The sequence below is a fragment of the Phoenix dactylifera genome, unplaced genomic scaffold (genome assembly GCF_009389715.1).
Source record: "Phoenix dactylifera cultivar Barhee BC4 unplaced genomic scaffold, palm_55x_up_171113_PBpolish2nd_filt_p 000214F, whole genome shotgun sequence".
In the NCBI taxonomy this organism is placed as follows: Eukaryota; Viridiplantae; Streptophyta; class Magnoliopsida; order Arecales; family Arecaceae; genus Phoenix; species Phoenix dactylifera.
In genome coordinates, this window is record NW_024067725.1 from 422,244 (window position 1) to 439,741 (window position 17,498).

The following is a 17,498-nucleotide window of genomic DNA, read 5'->3' on the forward strand; positions in this document are numbered from 1 at the left end:
CTCACGTTCTATTCATTCGATTTCTAGCCTTTCTTGTGGCTTCTCTTTTATCTTACATTGGACTGGAACCTGTATCTGGGCAAGCCTGCTTTAGAATATGCCGGGTTGGATTTAGGTTAAACGTGATCATTACCAGCATGAGAGACTCAATGGATGCAAAATATTTTTCATGAACCCAATCAGGGTTCGGCCGATCCGGGCTGGGCGAGGCCGAGTGCTGCTAGCTGCAAAATAGGGTTGTGGATTGCTTGCGACCAAGCGCCGCCACGTTAGCCATTTCAGCAGTATATAAGGTCTAAAGCACATTTCCCCTCACTTGCCTGCTGAGAAGCCGAAACCCTAGCGGCCCCAAAGGTCTCCTCCCTCCCATTTGCCCTCTACCTTCTCTTCTTTGAGTCGCCCCGGTCTATCAGCGTAAGATTCCTTCCTTCCCTTCTCCTTCTCCCGGATTTCTCCGGTGGTTTGGTTTTATGTAATGACTTGTTTATCCATATCTATGGCTCGAGATGAGATGAAATCGATTCGATTTTGTGGTATTTGTGCTGTTTTTGTTCCTTTAATTTCATCTCTTCTTTCGTGTATTTACTTCAGTAGTTGGATCTGTCGCTCGAGACTTACGATGACGTTAGATCTTAGAAATGTTTTTTCTCCTTCTTATGGTTTCTTCATGTGTTTCGGCTAAGGAAAACCGAGAAAAGATTTTAGCGGGGTTCGAATTTATGAAAGATTTTTTCTTTTCTAGTGTAGTAGCATATTGATGAGTAGATTGCTGCCTCTTTTCTGGGTGCTATGGTCTTGAGATTTTCTTGCTTTAAAGTTTGGGAAGTGGTCTGGTGAGCTAATGCAAAAGAGGGTATCTTTAATGCTTGTTTTATTAGATCTAATTTACTGGGTTGCTTCGCCTGCATCATGAATCATGCTGGGGAGGGGGGGGGTGGTAGGTTGAGAGAGAGAGAGAGAGAGAGAGAGAGAGAGAGAGAGAGAGTTTTGGCACTGGGTTTCGAGAGAGAGAGAGAGAGTTTTGGCACTGGGTTTCGTACGAGATGCATTTGCGTCCATTCGGTGTTCAAGGAAATTTCTAAGAGAACGGATGACCTTCTGGGCTGTTGTACAATAGCCATAAGTGCAGGACGGCTGTAAAATGTTTGTGGCTGTTAAGAGGCATCCCAACTGCCTGTTTCGTGTCATGTGTTGGGGTGTTGTACGAACTGAGCAGCTTGAGCTTTGCTCGGGCTTGGCATGAGAAGAGCTCTAATCCAGCTCACTTTGAAGCTAAACGAATCAAGCTTGAATCAGGAATATAGGCTCAAAGTTAATTTCAAGCTGAGCTAAAAATTGACCTGACGCAATCAGGTTGGCTTCATGAGGCTTGAATATACTCAAGTTATATAAATATATTTTATACATAATGAATTATTGGATTTAGGTTTTAATTGTTGCATCTTTTTATTCTCTGGATCAATTAAACATTGATATAGGTCTGAACCAAACCTTAAACTAAGCTTCAAAAATTGAGTTTTCATTTATGCTTGAACCAAATTTCATTTAAACGCTAGTTGATTTGAGCTTGATTAAGGATTACCAAGCTGACGAGTAGCCTTGTGCACTGCTCAGCTCGAATTGAGCTCACAATAATGGTAAATAAATCAAGCTTGATGTGGGAGTGCTAGCTTGAATTAATTTCAAACCAAGCTTGATCAGTCCCAAGATCAAGCTTGGCTTGATTACACCCCTAGTCATGTGTTATTTCTAGCTTTATCCCAGAGTGCAAGCTTGAAATTAATTTCAAACCCAGCTTGGTCAGTCCCAAGCTTGATCAAGCCTGGCTTTATTACAACCCTAGTCATTTGTTATCGGGTATTCAGCCAGTCTGGTGTAGTTTCAGTGCAGCTGGGTGAATGAATGGTTGGGTGGATAGATTTACTAAAAGGACCTCTCTGGGGAAGATTTACTAAAATACTTCTTTGTACCCTTTAAACAATTTGTTTTCTGAACAGGGCTTTGTGATGTTGCATGCTTTACAGAAACAAGAAAAGAAATTAAAAGAAGATATGCCATTCATAGATGCCAGGTCTACTTTCTATAGCGCCTTAGGGTGCGCCACTTGTTAAGTAGAATAGTTATGTGCCTTAATTTTCGTGTTTATTGAGATGCAATGCTCTATGTCCATCTGTCTATTACTGAATGTTGACATACTTATTATATTTATAATAAAGCTACTGTAGCTTCGATTTCTATTGACAAATTTTGGGGTTATTATGTCATCAATTAGATAATATAAAAGAGATATCTTCAGGTTCTTTGATCCATATATTATTCTGGATGTAAGCTGTTGTTCTGAGTAGTTCTATGGGGTCAGCTTTGAGATTCAAGCGGGTCTTCGAGCTTATTAAAATTGCTATTATCCCCAGCCCTGAATGTTAAAGTCCACTGCAAAGTGAATGCAGGCCCTCAATGGAAGTAAAAGTTTCTGCTGCTGCATGGACATAATTTCCTCCCAAATCTTTCTTATCTCCAACTAAGTGAGCAGTAGTGATGTCAATCACTCGGTATAACTTGCAAAGTTCTTGAGATGTAATTAAGGATTAAATCAAATTGTTTTCTAGAACAAACCTTACGCTTGGTGAAACTGAAGTAACAAAGCTCATTTTGTTAGCAAGTAATGCTAACAATATCTATCAAAGTAAAACTATGTTCTCCTGGGAAGTTCCCTGACATGACATTATTAGTTTATTGTTTAAATGTAATGGAAGATTATAATTTTTATTGGACTGCGCCATCATCTGATCGTGGTCAAATTGTAATAGTGTTGATGCCATCATGAGATTAAATTATTGGGCTAAGTAATTGTTCTCATTAGGATTTGGTTTCTTTACTTTAGGGCCCTTATATTATTTCTGAGAATCCTAACATTTATTTTCTTTTCGAACAATCACTAAATGTGTTGCTAATCTTAAATTTTATTATCAAATATCATTTGGTTCGGTTTGAGCTCATAGCTCATTGTATTGGCAGACAGATCCGCAACCAATTTGTGGGACCTCACTTATATTTACTAATCTGAGGTTCAAGGGACTTGTGAAAAATCAAAGTTTACATTTATAGTAAGTGTGCATCTCTTAATAGGCTTAATATTGTTTGCTAATCAACCTGCCAGCAGAATGTGTAAGGGTTGTTCAGAATAGTGAAAAATAAAGAATTTAACATTCTCATAGATGTGGTTTGATGAAATGTCATAAACAAATTACTCTACATGTCTTTTCAAGTTGTCAAAGTTATCTTCAGAAATCATATAGTACTGCTAAGTGGACGTACTATGGCTTGTTTTCTATAATGGTTGGATATATTATATTACATAATTCGGAGCATAGGTGACTGAAGAGCTGTTTAGACATTTTTAGTAACCTTTGGTAGGAACTTGGTTTATTGCATGAAAAGTGAACCTAAAGAAGGAAGGTGGACTATAAGGAAGTTCAATTTTGTGATCAGCGGCAGCCAATAATCCATATTTGCCTCTCTACTACAGTATAATGTCATGAACATTTTGATGAGAGTATAACTTGGTCCTTCTAGGTATATGGGTCTGTATTTGAGGGACTCGTGATATACAGATTCTTTAGTTGTCCACATAACTGAAATATGAATATTGTGGGTTTTGTTAAATTTTCATGAGAAAGATGCTGATTGCTTAGTTTCTTTCATGAATTGTTTGTTTAGTATGATGCTAATATAAGCAAAAGGATGGGCCTTATTTTCATAGCAGAAGTTTAGTTTTTCCACATTTATCACTAAAAGTTTTGGTTGTTTCTTTGGTTTTCGTTGGTTGTGTCACTGTCATGTTGACACTTGGTGCTTCAAGCGTCCTCAAGTGCTTGACACTTAGATCTCCAGAGATCTCAGAATGGGACACTTCCATGTGGTACAATACGTAAAAAATAATGAGCATGATAAATATACTGATGGCTCGTGAAAGCTAACTGATGGCGCTTTTTATTAAAGATAAGGAAAACTTACATGCATGCCATAATGACATAAATGAAAGAGAAAAATTATATGTGACACTTCGCTACAAAAGTCCCAACACTTCAGCCTAATAGGTGAGGACTACAGTATCATCAATAGTGATGAGGTGTTCTTTAACATGATGTTCCAAAGTAGGCTTGCTAGGTGCTGTCGCTTGCAGCAAAAGTTTGGCACTCCAGTTTTGGAGTTTCTTGTTGTGTCATGTCATTTTCTAGAGTTCAAAAATGTCAGGCTATTTAGATTTTTTGTAAAACTGGAGCATCTAGAGAATACTACTACGAGGCTTCTATGGTTGGAAAAGTTTGTGCTTGTCATGAATTCTAGATAGATTTACCACAGTTCCTCAATTTTTAAAAGTTTTCAGGGAAACCATTGTGATTGTTGTCTGATGATGTTCTCTGATTACCAAGCACTATGCTCTTTAACTAAATACATGTTGTCAAAACACAATGACTGTCTTGTCCATTGCTGGATTATTATCATTTCATGGATTGAAATTGAGACTACAGGGCATTCACTTGATGTGCTTTGTTATTTATGTTGATAACTGATAAGGTATAAATGAAAATATTTCTTGTAGGAAGGGCTATGAATTTTCTCTTGTTTGGTCTTTCGAACAAGTCACTTTGTTGACTGTATTTGGCATTTGCTATTTATTTTGTTTGAGTTATTCTGCCCTGTGGTAAGAATGGGTTGGCACTGTCTCATCTCTAGTTAGGCAAAGTAACACTTTGAATAACTTGTATTTATGGGTTCTTCTATACTCGCCTTCCTTGATCCTGAAAATATTTAGTTGGACCTAATCTTGCCTAGAGTAATTGCACTGTCGATAAATATCAAATCTAATGTGAAACAATCTTTTCATGGTAAGGATTGAGTTGTAAAGTACAAAGAGGGAGACAACTTCAGGGATCTGGTAGCAAATCTTAAGATTCTTTTTGATTTGTCCATTAAAATAGGTACTTATCAAAATCATTCAAAAATATTGTAATAAAATTTATAAATATTTGGAAACAGGTGTCAATTGTTGATTAGATGAATGACTGAAAAAGCAATAGAATGTCTTATTTCCACCAAAATCTGCATACATTTTAACATGTCTAGTGAAATAAGCATAACATACAGTTTAATATATCTGCATACAATTAGGCCCATATCGTATTCTAATTTGACCAATAAAAGCTGTGAAGACATTGGCCCTTGGAGCAATATTTCCATGAGAGCTGCCTCCTAATGATATTGCTAATTTTATATGGAAGGGGGTTATTGGTGATACATAAGTGAATTAAAAAAAGACATCTAATGAACCATAAAAAATGTTTTTTTACAATTTTTTAACATTCTAATAATACTCTTATGTTGGACCTTATGATCTTCTGTATGTATTTGGATTTTATGATATTCTTTGCCCTGGATCAGCTCCAGATTGTGAAATCCTTATCATTGACTGTAAGATCTTGATAACAATTGGAGCATCCTCACTAGCTGAAGTTGTTTAAATTGACCAGTATATTTTTGTGCATGGGTTTTCATTAAATTGTTGATATTCAGTGCTCTTTAGTGTTCTCCTATTATATGCGGTTTACAATCTAGAACTCTGGACTAGTCTTTTTGACCAAGAATGGAGATCTTTCTTCATCTGGTTCTAGTTATTGCATTCTCAAGGTAATTTATAATTTTCTTTTGCATATTTCATATTTTAAAGCTAGCTTAAACATAATATGGTCACATTGACAACAAGCAGCCTTTACTGATCCATCTCTTAGCTTTTTGTACTTTATTGTGTCTATTATCTGGAATTATGGATTATATCTTGTGTCAATAATTTTCTTTCTTCATTTTGAGTCTTTTGTAAACTGTGCTACTTGTTCCTGTAATAGTTACTATTCTTTGAAACATGAAAGCAGCTACAGATACTCTGCATTGTTGACATTTATTATTTTATCTCAAGCAGATGGATAGGGATAGGCTCATGAAGATGGCTGGTGCTGTTCGCACTGGTGGAAAGGGTAGCGTGCGCAGGTTCTGAACATTTTCTTCTTTTTTTTCGTCATATTACAATGCAAAGATGTGAGTATTGCTGAAATGCTTGCAGAGGTGCTTAAAAGCTTTTGAGAGCTAAAACATTAAACTAAATAATAGATACATGATATTGAGATATGATGACAAACTTTGGGGATTCTTGGTTGGGATGTGCTCTTCAGGAGAAAATGATTATATTTCAAACAACATTGTTCAGGCTTTCTAATAGGTGTTTGGATTTAAAGAATGACATCTTATGAGAGTGGAGTAGATTTTTTGTGTAATTTTTTTGTAGATTAACATCAAATTACATTTAGTAGCCAAGGAAATAAAAATAGTGTCATGAGTATCTGTGCATTTTGTGGCATTTGTTTCACATGTTAATGTTAAATGAATACGATACATAGTACATACTAAGTTTCGAGGTTTAAAATCCAGTAAGCCTTTTTGTCAAGGATCATAAAATATTTTGTCTTCAAATATATTTGTTTATGTTTCCATCTTGTCCCTCAATCAGGAAGAAGAAGGCGGTTCACAAAACAACAACAACAGATGACAAAAGGCTTCAGAGTACTTTAAAGAGAATAGGGGTGAATGTGATCCCTGCTATAGAAGAAGTGAATATTTTCAAAGATGATCATGTTATCCAGTTTTTGAACCCCAAAGGTACAAAAACGCATGATGTAACCAGAGAGAGAAATCTTATGGGAAGAAATCATTTATAGCTTTCGGTTTACTAATTCGGTTGTTTCTCTCTCAGTGCAAGCTTCCATTGCAGCCAATACGTGGGTTGTCAGCGGTTCTCCACAGACGAGAAGTACTGTCATTTCTTATTAGAATATATCATGAATATCAAAATATAGAAAATTAATTGATTTTTTTTAATTTAGTAACCATTCCCTTTGAAATATGTGGAACTTTAACTTTGGTCATTAAATCAAGGATCTGTATGTTGTCACAGGACGGCTAGCTTGATATTGTTTAACTCTCTTTGAATCAGGCTTTTACTCTTTCTTTGTTTGCACAAATTTGATGGAATTAAAATTCCTTTTTCTTTTTTTAAATAATTTCTCCCTATTTGCCTTTGTTTGCAATTTCTTCTCTTGATCCCTTTCTCATATATGAAATTGTCTGCTACAGAACTTCAGGATCTGCTTCCAGGGATCATCAATCAACTAGGTAAGTTCATTGCCTTAGGGTCTTGCTTTATGTATTCATTTTCAGTAAATCTTGTCTTTTTGACATTCAGAGTGCTAGTTATTTATACCTGTTCATGAAATCATCTGTCATCTGTTTTCGTAACCATTTTGATCTCTCATCAACTTATGATAGTTTTGTCTTGCCTGATGCATTTACTCATTTAGAAAAATCTACTTTTAAATTTTGATTAACTTTTGCTTTTATGTATATCTGATTGTTTTTTTTAATAACCAATTCTCCCCCCCAAAATTTTATATGTTTGCTAGTTTGCAATTGCTTATATTCCATAGTGACACATTTTATTGTTTGCTGAAGGGCAACATCCATTTTCAGTTTGTCTTTTTGTTGGGTTCGCTATGTTGGATGTGTTAATTCTTTGAGTGGGACTAACTATCCGAAAAATGAAAAAAATGAGGATAAGAGTTAGTTGCCTAGGTCGCTTTCTTTCAGTGTATAAAAAAAGAAGAAAACTCAGTATGTTTGGTTGTCGCTGTTGTAAAATGGTCATAATAGAGACATTCCACAGAGTCTTCCAGCGATGGTTGCTGAACTTTCATGTCTCTGTTTCAGGTCCTGATAACTTAGACAATCTGAGGCGGCTTGCTGAACAGTTCCAGAAGCAGGCACCACCTGCTGCTGGTGCCAACATTGTGGACAATGACGATGATGATGTCCCTGAACTTGTGGCAGGAGAGACATTTGAAGCAGCTGCTGATGAAACTAAAGCCAACGAGACCCCAGCTTCATAAAGGTTGCAAAGTCTAGAATTTTTTTTCCCGTCTTCTAAGCTATCATTAGTTTCTCTCTGTTTTCTTTTCTGCAACTTGTTGAGAAAAGCAGCCGTTTTGTTGTAATGGAAGGACCGCAGCTAGTTCCTTCGGCCATGCCATTTAGAGATTCACCTGTTTCCTGGATTGAGTTGATGAATTGCAGAAGGATCTTTTTAATTTTTTATAATTAATCCATTTCAACCTGTTGCTTTTTATTCATACTGCCATTATATTTGGACATTTTCTGAAAGCACTAGCGTGCAAGCTCAACCAGTCTCATCATCGGCAGAGTTTATCATCAGTTATTAGGCCCTCTGTTTCGGAAGCGGCAAATTTCTGCGTCCCCGTGTGTTTGTCCTCCGTTTTTAATGTTGTTTCCTTTAAAAGCTTTGTGAGAAGGTGGTCATAATCTGTTCAGAGGTGTGCAGAGTTTTGCAGTCAGTTGCATGTCCCAATGGTCCCCGTATAAGTTTGAGGGGTTTGGCCTGAAGTCTTGGTCCAACTTCTGATCCCAAGTTTGCGCCCAGAATGGCATGATTCTCGCCTGATTTTTTTTTTTTTTTTTTTCAAGTAACAGGTCTGAATTCGTCATTAGGATCTTCTGGAAGTTTTTGGACGAGCTAGGCATTTTGGATCAATTGGGTCAAGAATTTTGGATCAATGATCGCGTCGGATTAGGCCTGATTTAAGACACATTGATTTTTTTCTTTAAATCGTAAAATCCAATTTGGGGAACTGTATTTTTAATGATTAAGGATAAATGCGAACGCTTACCCCTTTTTTCTCCTCTTTATTTTTTTTGGTTGTCTCTAAGAAACAAGGAGACGACACTTTCCTTTTGAGAACCCAACCCATTGTGAGAGGAAGTTGATGGAACTAACTTGACTTTCCAACGGGCGTGTGGTAATGGAGGTCCAACATGGTCGTGCTGGATCTAATCCAGATCGTAAGAAGAGAAAAAAGAGGAGGAGATAATATAAGAAGAGCGTACGAAGAAGGGTGGAAGTAAGAAGGAATTGGGCCATTTTTATTTTCAATAACAATTATGTATCACAATCTCAAAATACTGTAGCTAAAAATGAGCAAAATAAACTAAATAAAGGCCTAAAAAACTGCTGAAAACTATCTTATGTTGATTTTTCTCTGATTACCAAGGACTGGCCAAAGGATGCGATTCTTTGACAAACCATGGCCTGATTGATGTATAGTGTGATGTTCTTCTAGTCAAAGGTTGTCATATACTTCTTGCTGTTTGAGGTTTAGGATCAAAGGATACAACTTGATGGACATGACAACACTTACTCCGTTTAGCATGATGATCTTAAGATGAAGTTTGTGCTAATGGAGCTTTGACAAACCAAAGTACAAGAACATTCCTAGTGGAATTTTTAACTTGAGGGAAGTGGCTTGTTAGGTCCTTCCCCTACATGACGAGGTCAATATCTAGGAGGAAAGGTTTATAGAGCTTGAAGGTGAACTCACCCGATGGGAAAAAGCTACAATATTTGCTTCTTGCAACATGTCAAACTTCAAAAGGTGTGATTGGCTTCTTGTTTTGGACAAAGGAAGCGAACTTGACGAGCAATCTATCAACCAAAAAGGGATCTTGGGTCTACATCCATACCATAGATATATGGCTGAAATTGGATACAGAGATACTAGTATATCCATATCTATATTTATTTTGTTTGGTGAATATAAATATGGATCAGATGTTAGTTAGATGTAAAAATTCATATCCATATTTGTTCTCATGGATATGGATACAAATGGCATGCCAAAAGTATGGATATAAATATAGATATAAATATGAATATAAATCAAATAATTAAATTTGATGACCACAGAATCAAGATATTACTAAGTAGATGATAAATCAAGTTAATAGCATGTTAATATAGTAATTTATTCTTCTTAAAAATTCATCAGTGCTATATAAAATTAAATAGGGTCATAAAAAAAATCGGATATTCGGATACATATTTGATAGTTGTTTAACTATATTTATATCTTTTTTTATATATATAGATATGGCTATGTATACGGATATTAGTTGAATGCTCAAATTTCTATCAATATCTAGATAGTTTCAGATATAAGAAGAAATTCGGATGAACATTATCCAATCCACTTTCACCCCTGCTTGGATACAAAACAGGCATGTATTAAATAGAGATCCAAATTTCATCCTAAGGACAATTTGATTAGCCAACCCTAGCATTTAGTTGTCTTTTCTTATTTTATTTAGTTTAGAAATTGTTTAGGAGGCTTGAGTTATTACTTTATTTCTTTTATTAGTTGAGGAGTTACCGATACTATTCGCTACAGCCCAAGTGGTGCATGATACAATAACGGTGACTAACGAGTAGTGGTTTTGCTATTTCACATGAATACAGTCCTAAATGGATTCAAATAATCGATGTTATGGAAGCTTATTAACCTATATAATGGGGCTATTTTGGGCTATTGGGGTTGTTTTTTTTTTATAGCTAAAAAGGTTATTTTACGAAGAGAAATGAATAAGCGAGGCTATTATGCCTGCACTTCTCCCTGTTCTGATAATCCTCCTCCTTCCATTATTTTCTTCTTTTTCTACTAAGTTTCTATTTTCTTGTTTATTCCTATTGTTATTATTCATTGTATCTTCTGGACTATTGCGACATAGTACAATTTTTTTATAAAAGATACATATAAGATCTGTTCAAATCTCTTACTTCTCAATGTTACTATTAGTTACTCTTTCATTAGCTAATGAGTTTTTGCATGTTTGGATCCATTACGCTGTAATCAAGTTTCAATTGATCAAAAGCATTCTATTCACTTCTTCTAGTATCTTTGAACCTAACTATTAATCCCTATTCTTAAGTTACCTAATTTGGTTTCAGCAGTTTCACTTTAAAAGTCAGATGTACACAATCTTACCACTGTTTTCGTGCTTCAAACCCACACACAAAAATTCAAGAAAAAGAGAACTAAATTCAACACCAATTATTTCACATCATTTTATCAACCTTTGAATTATCTTGGATCGTGATTTCTATAGTTTGGAGAGTTTTACATTGAAACTAAATTGTATTGAAGATTGATACATTAAGTAGATCATAATAATGTACTAATCAATAAATACCATACATTACTTAGACAAGCATAATTAAGACAAGTACATAAGAGTATAATTTTAATTACAATTGCATATGCGATTCCACAAATATAAAATTAATAGTCTATCTAAGAAAATACTCATCCAGCATAGTTTTAATTACAAATGCATAAGTCAATTTAGTTTACCAAACAATCTAAGCAAGAATTTTCCATTTAGAGTGGTGCATCTAATACTGAATCTCCTCGAAAACTTGTGCCCACATCCACTTCCTAAGCATAATCTTGTTAAATTTTTAAGAGTCCTGCTTCCCCGCACTTGCACTTGACCCACTTCCAATGTAAGAAAAAAGCCATGGAATCATTGAAGCTGCCGAAACCAGACAAAACCGACCAAAACCAACCACAACAAAAAAATTTCAACAAGTTTCCAATCAATATCAGCTAAAACATATATAAAACCAATGCATTTCAGTAGAAATAAATCAACCTCAGCCAAAACAAATCAGTTTCAAATAACTTATTTTATTGTATTTTTTCACATTTGGTCCTAAGTCTTTGTGTGGATAGGGATAGGACTTTCTCTCCTATGCAAGGTTTTATAATTTGGTTTCATTTTCGACTTTGGTCCCCAAGGCATTTTTTTGGTTTTAGCAGTTTCGGTGATTTTGACAGTTTCTCTCAAGTTTCAAAGTTTTGACCAAAAAAGTAAGAAAAAAAAATCAAAAAAGGAAAAAATATGAATAAAGTTAAGATGATCTATTTCATATACTTTTTCATGTTTTAAATCATAATTTATGTAATTTGAGTAATGTTAGGCTAGATTTAAACCATATAGAAGCTTAACGCATTAAGTAGATTACAATAATACTAATCTATTTAGTATAAATACTAAAATCACTCCATCAAGCATAAAGAAACAAAACAAGTGAATAGAATCAATTGCATATACCTATTCAAATGCCACAAAGCATAAAATTGATAAAAACTAATAACCTGTCTAGGGAAAAATAGACATGCAAGCATATTCCATTCTATGTCCTTCTAATAACTTATCTAAGCAAGACAAAACCCATCTAAATAAAAAATCATTTTTATTTCAATACTTCCTTTCAATATTTCATTTTATTTATAAGAAAAGACATTGAAGAAAGAAAATAGAAGCCTACTAACACATAATGTTCTCTAATTAGTAAAGAAATCAGTTAAGAAATTCAAAGAAAGATAACCAAAGACGACATTAAAGACATGCATTTGTTATGCAAAAAAGGAGAAAATTCCTATTAGTTTCAGCAATAACCGTATGAAAGCGACCGAAACTGAGCAAAACCAGCTGAAACTGCCAAAACTGGTCCAAACTAACAGAAATTTGGCTGAAACCAGCAAAAAAAATACCAAAATCAAAATTTTGATCAAGCTGGGACCAACCTCTGTGAAATTTAAAATCTTGCTCTCAGTTGTAATTCTTGCTGTCCACAAAGAAAACAGTGAGGATATTTCAGATCTAAGATAGATCTGAACAGAATTTCATCAAAAATTTTAAGCAGTCATATTTGTTTTGAACAGATTATAAAAGAGTCAACACTCTCTCATTGGGACATGAAACTAATATACACTACAGTAACTCTAAGAATCACAATGGCCACCTTTGGTACCATAAAGATCACCTTGATAGCATCCCTCAGGCCATCCAAAATACATGGCCTTAAAAGCATGTACCCTGGAAACTAGGAGAAGAAGTTTCATGATATCATGGAAAAGCTAGTCTGTCCTCTTCATCCGTCATAGAAGATAATAACTAGTCTGTCCTCTTCATCAGACATAAAAGATAATAACCAGTCCAAGACAGTTGATGCAGCAGGAAAGCAGCCCATACACATCCCATAAACACAGTCTTCTGTATTTCAAATCTTGCGACGACAATATATTGATTTCTCTACTCAAAAACATTCATATTCTGATTCTACAACTTTTTCAGACAGCAAATAAAAGATTTTGTTATTGCCATGATAAACATAACTGCAACAAGAAGCATATGATAGCAGCCTTTTGTTTTTGGTGTCCATTGACAAGGAGGGGGGCATGCAAACCACTTGCTCTAAGCACAAGGCCACAAAAATGTGATTTTTTCTGGTAAAGGGAATCAAGGAACTCATCATGTTCTCATGAATTCTCTCTAAAATCTATAAATCATTCAAATTCCAAATGACAAATTTTCAAGAGCTGGAGTAAAGTTGGATGTGTCCTGGACTTTTGTAGCAAGTTGATTCCCGATTTTTTCTTTGACTCAATCCCGGTAACTGTGAAGGATTCTACAATCAGCATCAACTTTTAAAGGCACAAAAGGTGCTATTCTGCTTCTGCAAAGTTCAGACTAGCAGCTTACAGAAGGTGAATGCAGCAAGGCATACAATTTGGCAGATAGGAAAGGGAGGAGATCAAAAGCAAAGAGAGATGCCTACCCCGGGACAATGAATAAAACCTTATAGAACCTTCCATTGAATGTCCTAGATGAACACCTAGTTGTTGCTAGCAATTGCATAGGTGCTTGAGCTTCATACAGACAAGAAGATGCTTAGGCAAACCTCATCTAGACCATCATCTGTATGTACACATGCATATATGAACTATGCATACATAACAAACAAGATTATACATGTATGAATCTATACAGGTGATCAATGTAGATGTGTATATGTATGTTTATATCAGCATGCTTATATACATATATACTATATTTATAAACCTTTGCTTAGTAAATGGCACATGAAATCTAATAAGAGAGTCTGAGAGTGAGATATATCAAAATGGCTCCTAAAAGATGAACAAATTGTACTAATAAAAAACTAAAATTTAGACATTAAACAATGGATCACAAAAAGGTCTTTGACTGCACCTTTCCTTCCATTTCACACTTACCTGATTTCTTTATTATTAACCAGGTGGAAGTTCCAAAAGCTAAGTAAACCAGAATCGCTATTATCCTGAAAGCATTAACTCCTTGATTAATGATTGTTCTGGCATTATCAACAATGCTAAGACCTATCAACAAACATGAACAGTATATATATTTGTGTTATGAAGGTTATAAGAATTTCCGAAAAGAATCATCAAGAATACCAGCTGAAAAGGTGAAAGTTCTACCAATCCAAGTAAATAAGACATCTTATCTAGAGATGAGCATGACCACATGAAGCGGAGAAATAGACAGTATTATGCTGGGAAGGGAAAGAATGCGGAAATTTAACAGGGGAAGGGTACTTACAACTCATGGCCAGATCTAGGAGCTAAAGAAACGCTTGAATTCAGGGGACTTCTCATACACATAATGCATTCCACTTTACAGAAGCATCACGCATAAACCTGAAATTAATGCAGTATCACAATCACTTCCACAGCCGAAATGTTGAACTAGGAAAATATGGAATAAAATTTGAATTGAAAAAAGCATATGGATGACTTCTGCCATTGTCATCCCACCATCTCATAGTTAGGTGCGTAACTGATATGCAAGCATCACTTTTTAACTGAATCAATTACCCATATTTGCCTCATGGTCCAAAGCATCCCATTCATTCATTCATCCATCCATCCAAACAATGCTTTTGATATGGGAATTCTATAAAATCCACATCACAAATGCAATCTTCGTAAAACTGCTTTCAAGCCCTTCCACAAAGAAACAAATATCATTAAGCATCTGCTCTCGCAAAAACATCCATCCACTATCTGCTTTCATTACACGACCGACAGTGCAAAGCCACCCATTCACAAAGATCTGGGAAAGGTGGAAAGGTAGGTAGGTAGATATACATTTTTTTCTTCTTGTAGCTCATGTCACCAGTAACCAGTTCTTTAGTTCATTTGTTATTATTAATTTTCACAGTGCCTCAACAGTCCGAGTGGATGAAGCCGAGACGGGCGGCTCCTGAGGTAAAGGAGCGACGGGCGCCGAATGGCCATGAGAATTTACCCTGTGGAGGCGGCACTTGAACGAGCCGGCATGCGTCGCCGGGGCGCACACGCACTTGGGGGCGGCGGCCGTGCCGTTGCTGCAAGAGGACGAGTTCGAGGGCCAGCTCCTCTTCGGCGTCCGCGGCGACGTCCTTTGGTGGCGCCCATGGCGCTGGCGGTGCTGCTGAACCTTGCTTTCCTCGCCGGCGGGGGGAACGACGGTAGACGCCATTTTAGCCGGCACGTCCTTCGCTTTTATCAAAATTAATCTGAAGTCAGACCAATTAAATATTTAAATCTACGAAGAAATTTGACTAAAAAATAAAAAAAAAATCAAAACGTAATATTCATTAGTAAGTTGATTAAAAAAAAACTCCATGAGAGTCAAAAAAAAAAAAAAAAAAAAAAGTTGCCGCATCAGAAAACAACCGATCTGAAATTAGATCGGAAACAAAGGCAAAAAAAAAAACGCAGAGAGTGATAAATTAAATCAATTAGGCTAATAAGAAAATTATAAAACATTCTTAATATTATCAATATTTACTTAATCAGAAACCAGAAATAATAACAAAAATTATTTACCTGCAACCGTCCGAGGCTTAAAAGTCTGGCAGGAGAAATTTTTAAAACGATTTATTTGTTAATAATATTTCTTTTTTTTTAAAAAAAGAAAGGATAATGATGAAAAGGGAAACGGGATAGACTCACAAGGAACTCAACGAGCCAAACCGGCAAACTGAGTTTCATCGGGTGGCACTCGCATTTATAGGCCCATCCCCTCGTGCCCACGGGTAGAACGGGCAGCCCTCCAACTGCCCGTGATTCCTCCTACTAAGAATCCGGGCCCCACCACTATCCCGCCTCTCCCGATCCACGCTTCAGCTACAAGGAACCGGCGATTGTGACTGATCGAGGCGACTTACCGCCGTGGAGCCCACCATGTGTGACGGAAATGTCCATCACTCGTGGTTCTTTCGCCGGTCACTATGCAATAAAGAGTACAGAAGCCGCTGCGGTAACACTGACACGGTCACGGCGACGCTCCGTCATGGGCATTAGCGTCATTTTAGCTTTTTAGCCCGATGCAACCGATACCCGGGTTTGCAGACTTGCGGGAGGCGTCATGCTTGCTATTGCTGTCGCCACTTGAACACGTGGAGAGCATCGGACGGCTGATTTCTCTGAGTGCTTAGAAACGGAACGGTTAACCAGTGGGACCGAGCCAACGGAAAATGGCATGATTGAACGGAACGGGAGCTGATGAGATGCAGTGTTGCTGTGGTGGTTGGCGCTTCATTAACTGACGTGTAGACGTTGGTGTACGTTTAACATCAAGGTGGCAATACTGCGACGAGCAGGCTGTAGTTGCTATTGCGATGAGTACTAGCTTTAGTCTCCAACACGATTCCTCTCGGGTTGGAAGTGCTAATATCCCTGTTCTCGGAAAGCAGTAGCAACAGTATGTTACCATCCTGATGCATACAACTAACTCAAAATGCTTTAAGTAAGGAGAACAGAAAGCTCGTTGGATTGGCTCCGGTCGAGCCCTCGCATATTTAAGTCAGATTTTTTTTTTCTTGTAGGAAGTTAGATGGAAGAAGAAGAAAGTACCATGAATAACACCAATATCAAGGATTCTATACAGGGATTCAGTAATTGAGTATTAGACCATCAAGCCATTCAGTAGTTCTCGCCTTTCGTAGAGGATTCTAACCTATTTATAGGTAGGATCTCGAATCTTCAATATTCGTATACCAACAAACTCAAGATTGTACCGTAATAACCTACTAACATGATGTAATAGCCTTAGGGATGTGCCATAGCCGCCTGACACGTGATGGAATAACTAGGACTCCATATGCATCCAGATAAAAGGGTCAAGCTGCTTCTATCATGAGAAGGTTCTGCTCACCTCAGGCTTACTATTGAGCTATCAAATCGAGTTGAGAGGCTTCAGCTCTGGAGGTTGGCCACTTCTGGTTTGCTCATCTGATGTGGGATGAATGCGAGGGATTTAAACATAAGGGTTATCAGTAAGTTATGTTGATTAACTAGCCTAATTGCAACAGGAAATTCAGTCACATATGAGCTAAGAAAGCATTATCATGGGCATAGTAATTTCAGGACTAGTTATCCGCATATACTAATTCATTTAGGACTTAGAGTAATGGACCGTTGTGGTTGAGAAACCACAAGATTAGGATGCTTTCTTCAATAAATTAGACCTAGAGTTGAGGCTTACCAAACATTGAACTTCTGGAATTCTTCTGGAGGAGGATCCTTGATCTCACTCTCGAGGGTTGGTGATTGGATAACCAAGCTTCATCTTCCATTGCAACAGGGCCCCCTTGCTATTGGTTTGGAAGGATAATAGACCCAATGACATGGAGTACTTTAAGGACCTGCAAAGAAACAGAGATTAGAGGTTTG

At 36.6% G+C, this 17,498-nt stretch overlaps 2 protein-coding genes across 31 annotated transcripts; one reads left to right on the plus strand and one right to left on the minus strand.

Moving 5' to 3' along the window:
* Positions 1–261: 261 nt before the first annotated feature.
* On the plus strand, positions 262–8,234 carry LOC103721486 (basic transcription factor 3-like). The gene is made up of 6 exons (XM_008811726.4): positions 262–414; positions 5,978–6,045; positions 6,563–6,711; positions 6,806–6,862; positions 7,186–7,224; positions 7,816–8,234. The coding sequence occupies exons 2-6, from the start codon at positions 5,978–5,980 to the stop codon at positions 7,992–7,994; spliced, it is 492 nt and encodes a 163-aa protein (XP_008809948.1). The 5' UTR covers positions 262–414; the 3' UTR covers positions 7,995–8,234.
* A 2,891-nt stretch (positions 8,235–11,125) lies between these two features.
* On the minus strand, positions 11,126–15,804 carry LOC103721487. Of its 30 annotated transcripts, none has more exons than XR_003388400.2 (6): positions 15,651–15,800; positions 15,088–15,337; positions 14,380–14,477; positions 14,034–14,098; positions 13,577–13,667; positions 11,129–13,414 (listed from the first exon to the last, which is right to left on the minus strand). XR_003388400.2 is itself a non-coding variant. In XM_026810188.2 (4 exons), exons 1-4 carry the CDS (start codon positions 14,384–14,386, stop codon positions 13,402–13,404), a joined length of 294 nt encoding a protein of 97 aa, XP_026665989.1. In that variant the 5' UTR covers positions 14,387–14,477; the 3' UTR covers positions 11,126–13,401. The 30 variants fall into 30 exon arrangements, 1 of the variants encoding a protein (XP_026665989.1); XR_003388399.2 differs by having other exon boundaries at positions 11,129–13,474; XR_005507549.1 differs by having other exon boundaries at positions 14,655–15,337.
* Between the last annotated feature and the right edge of the window lie 1,694 nt (positions 15,805–17,498).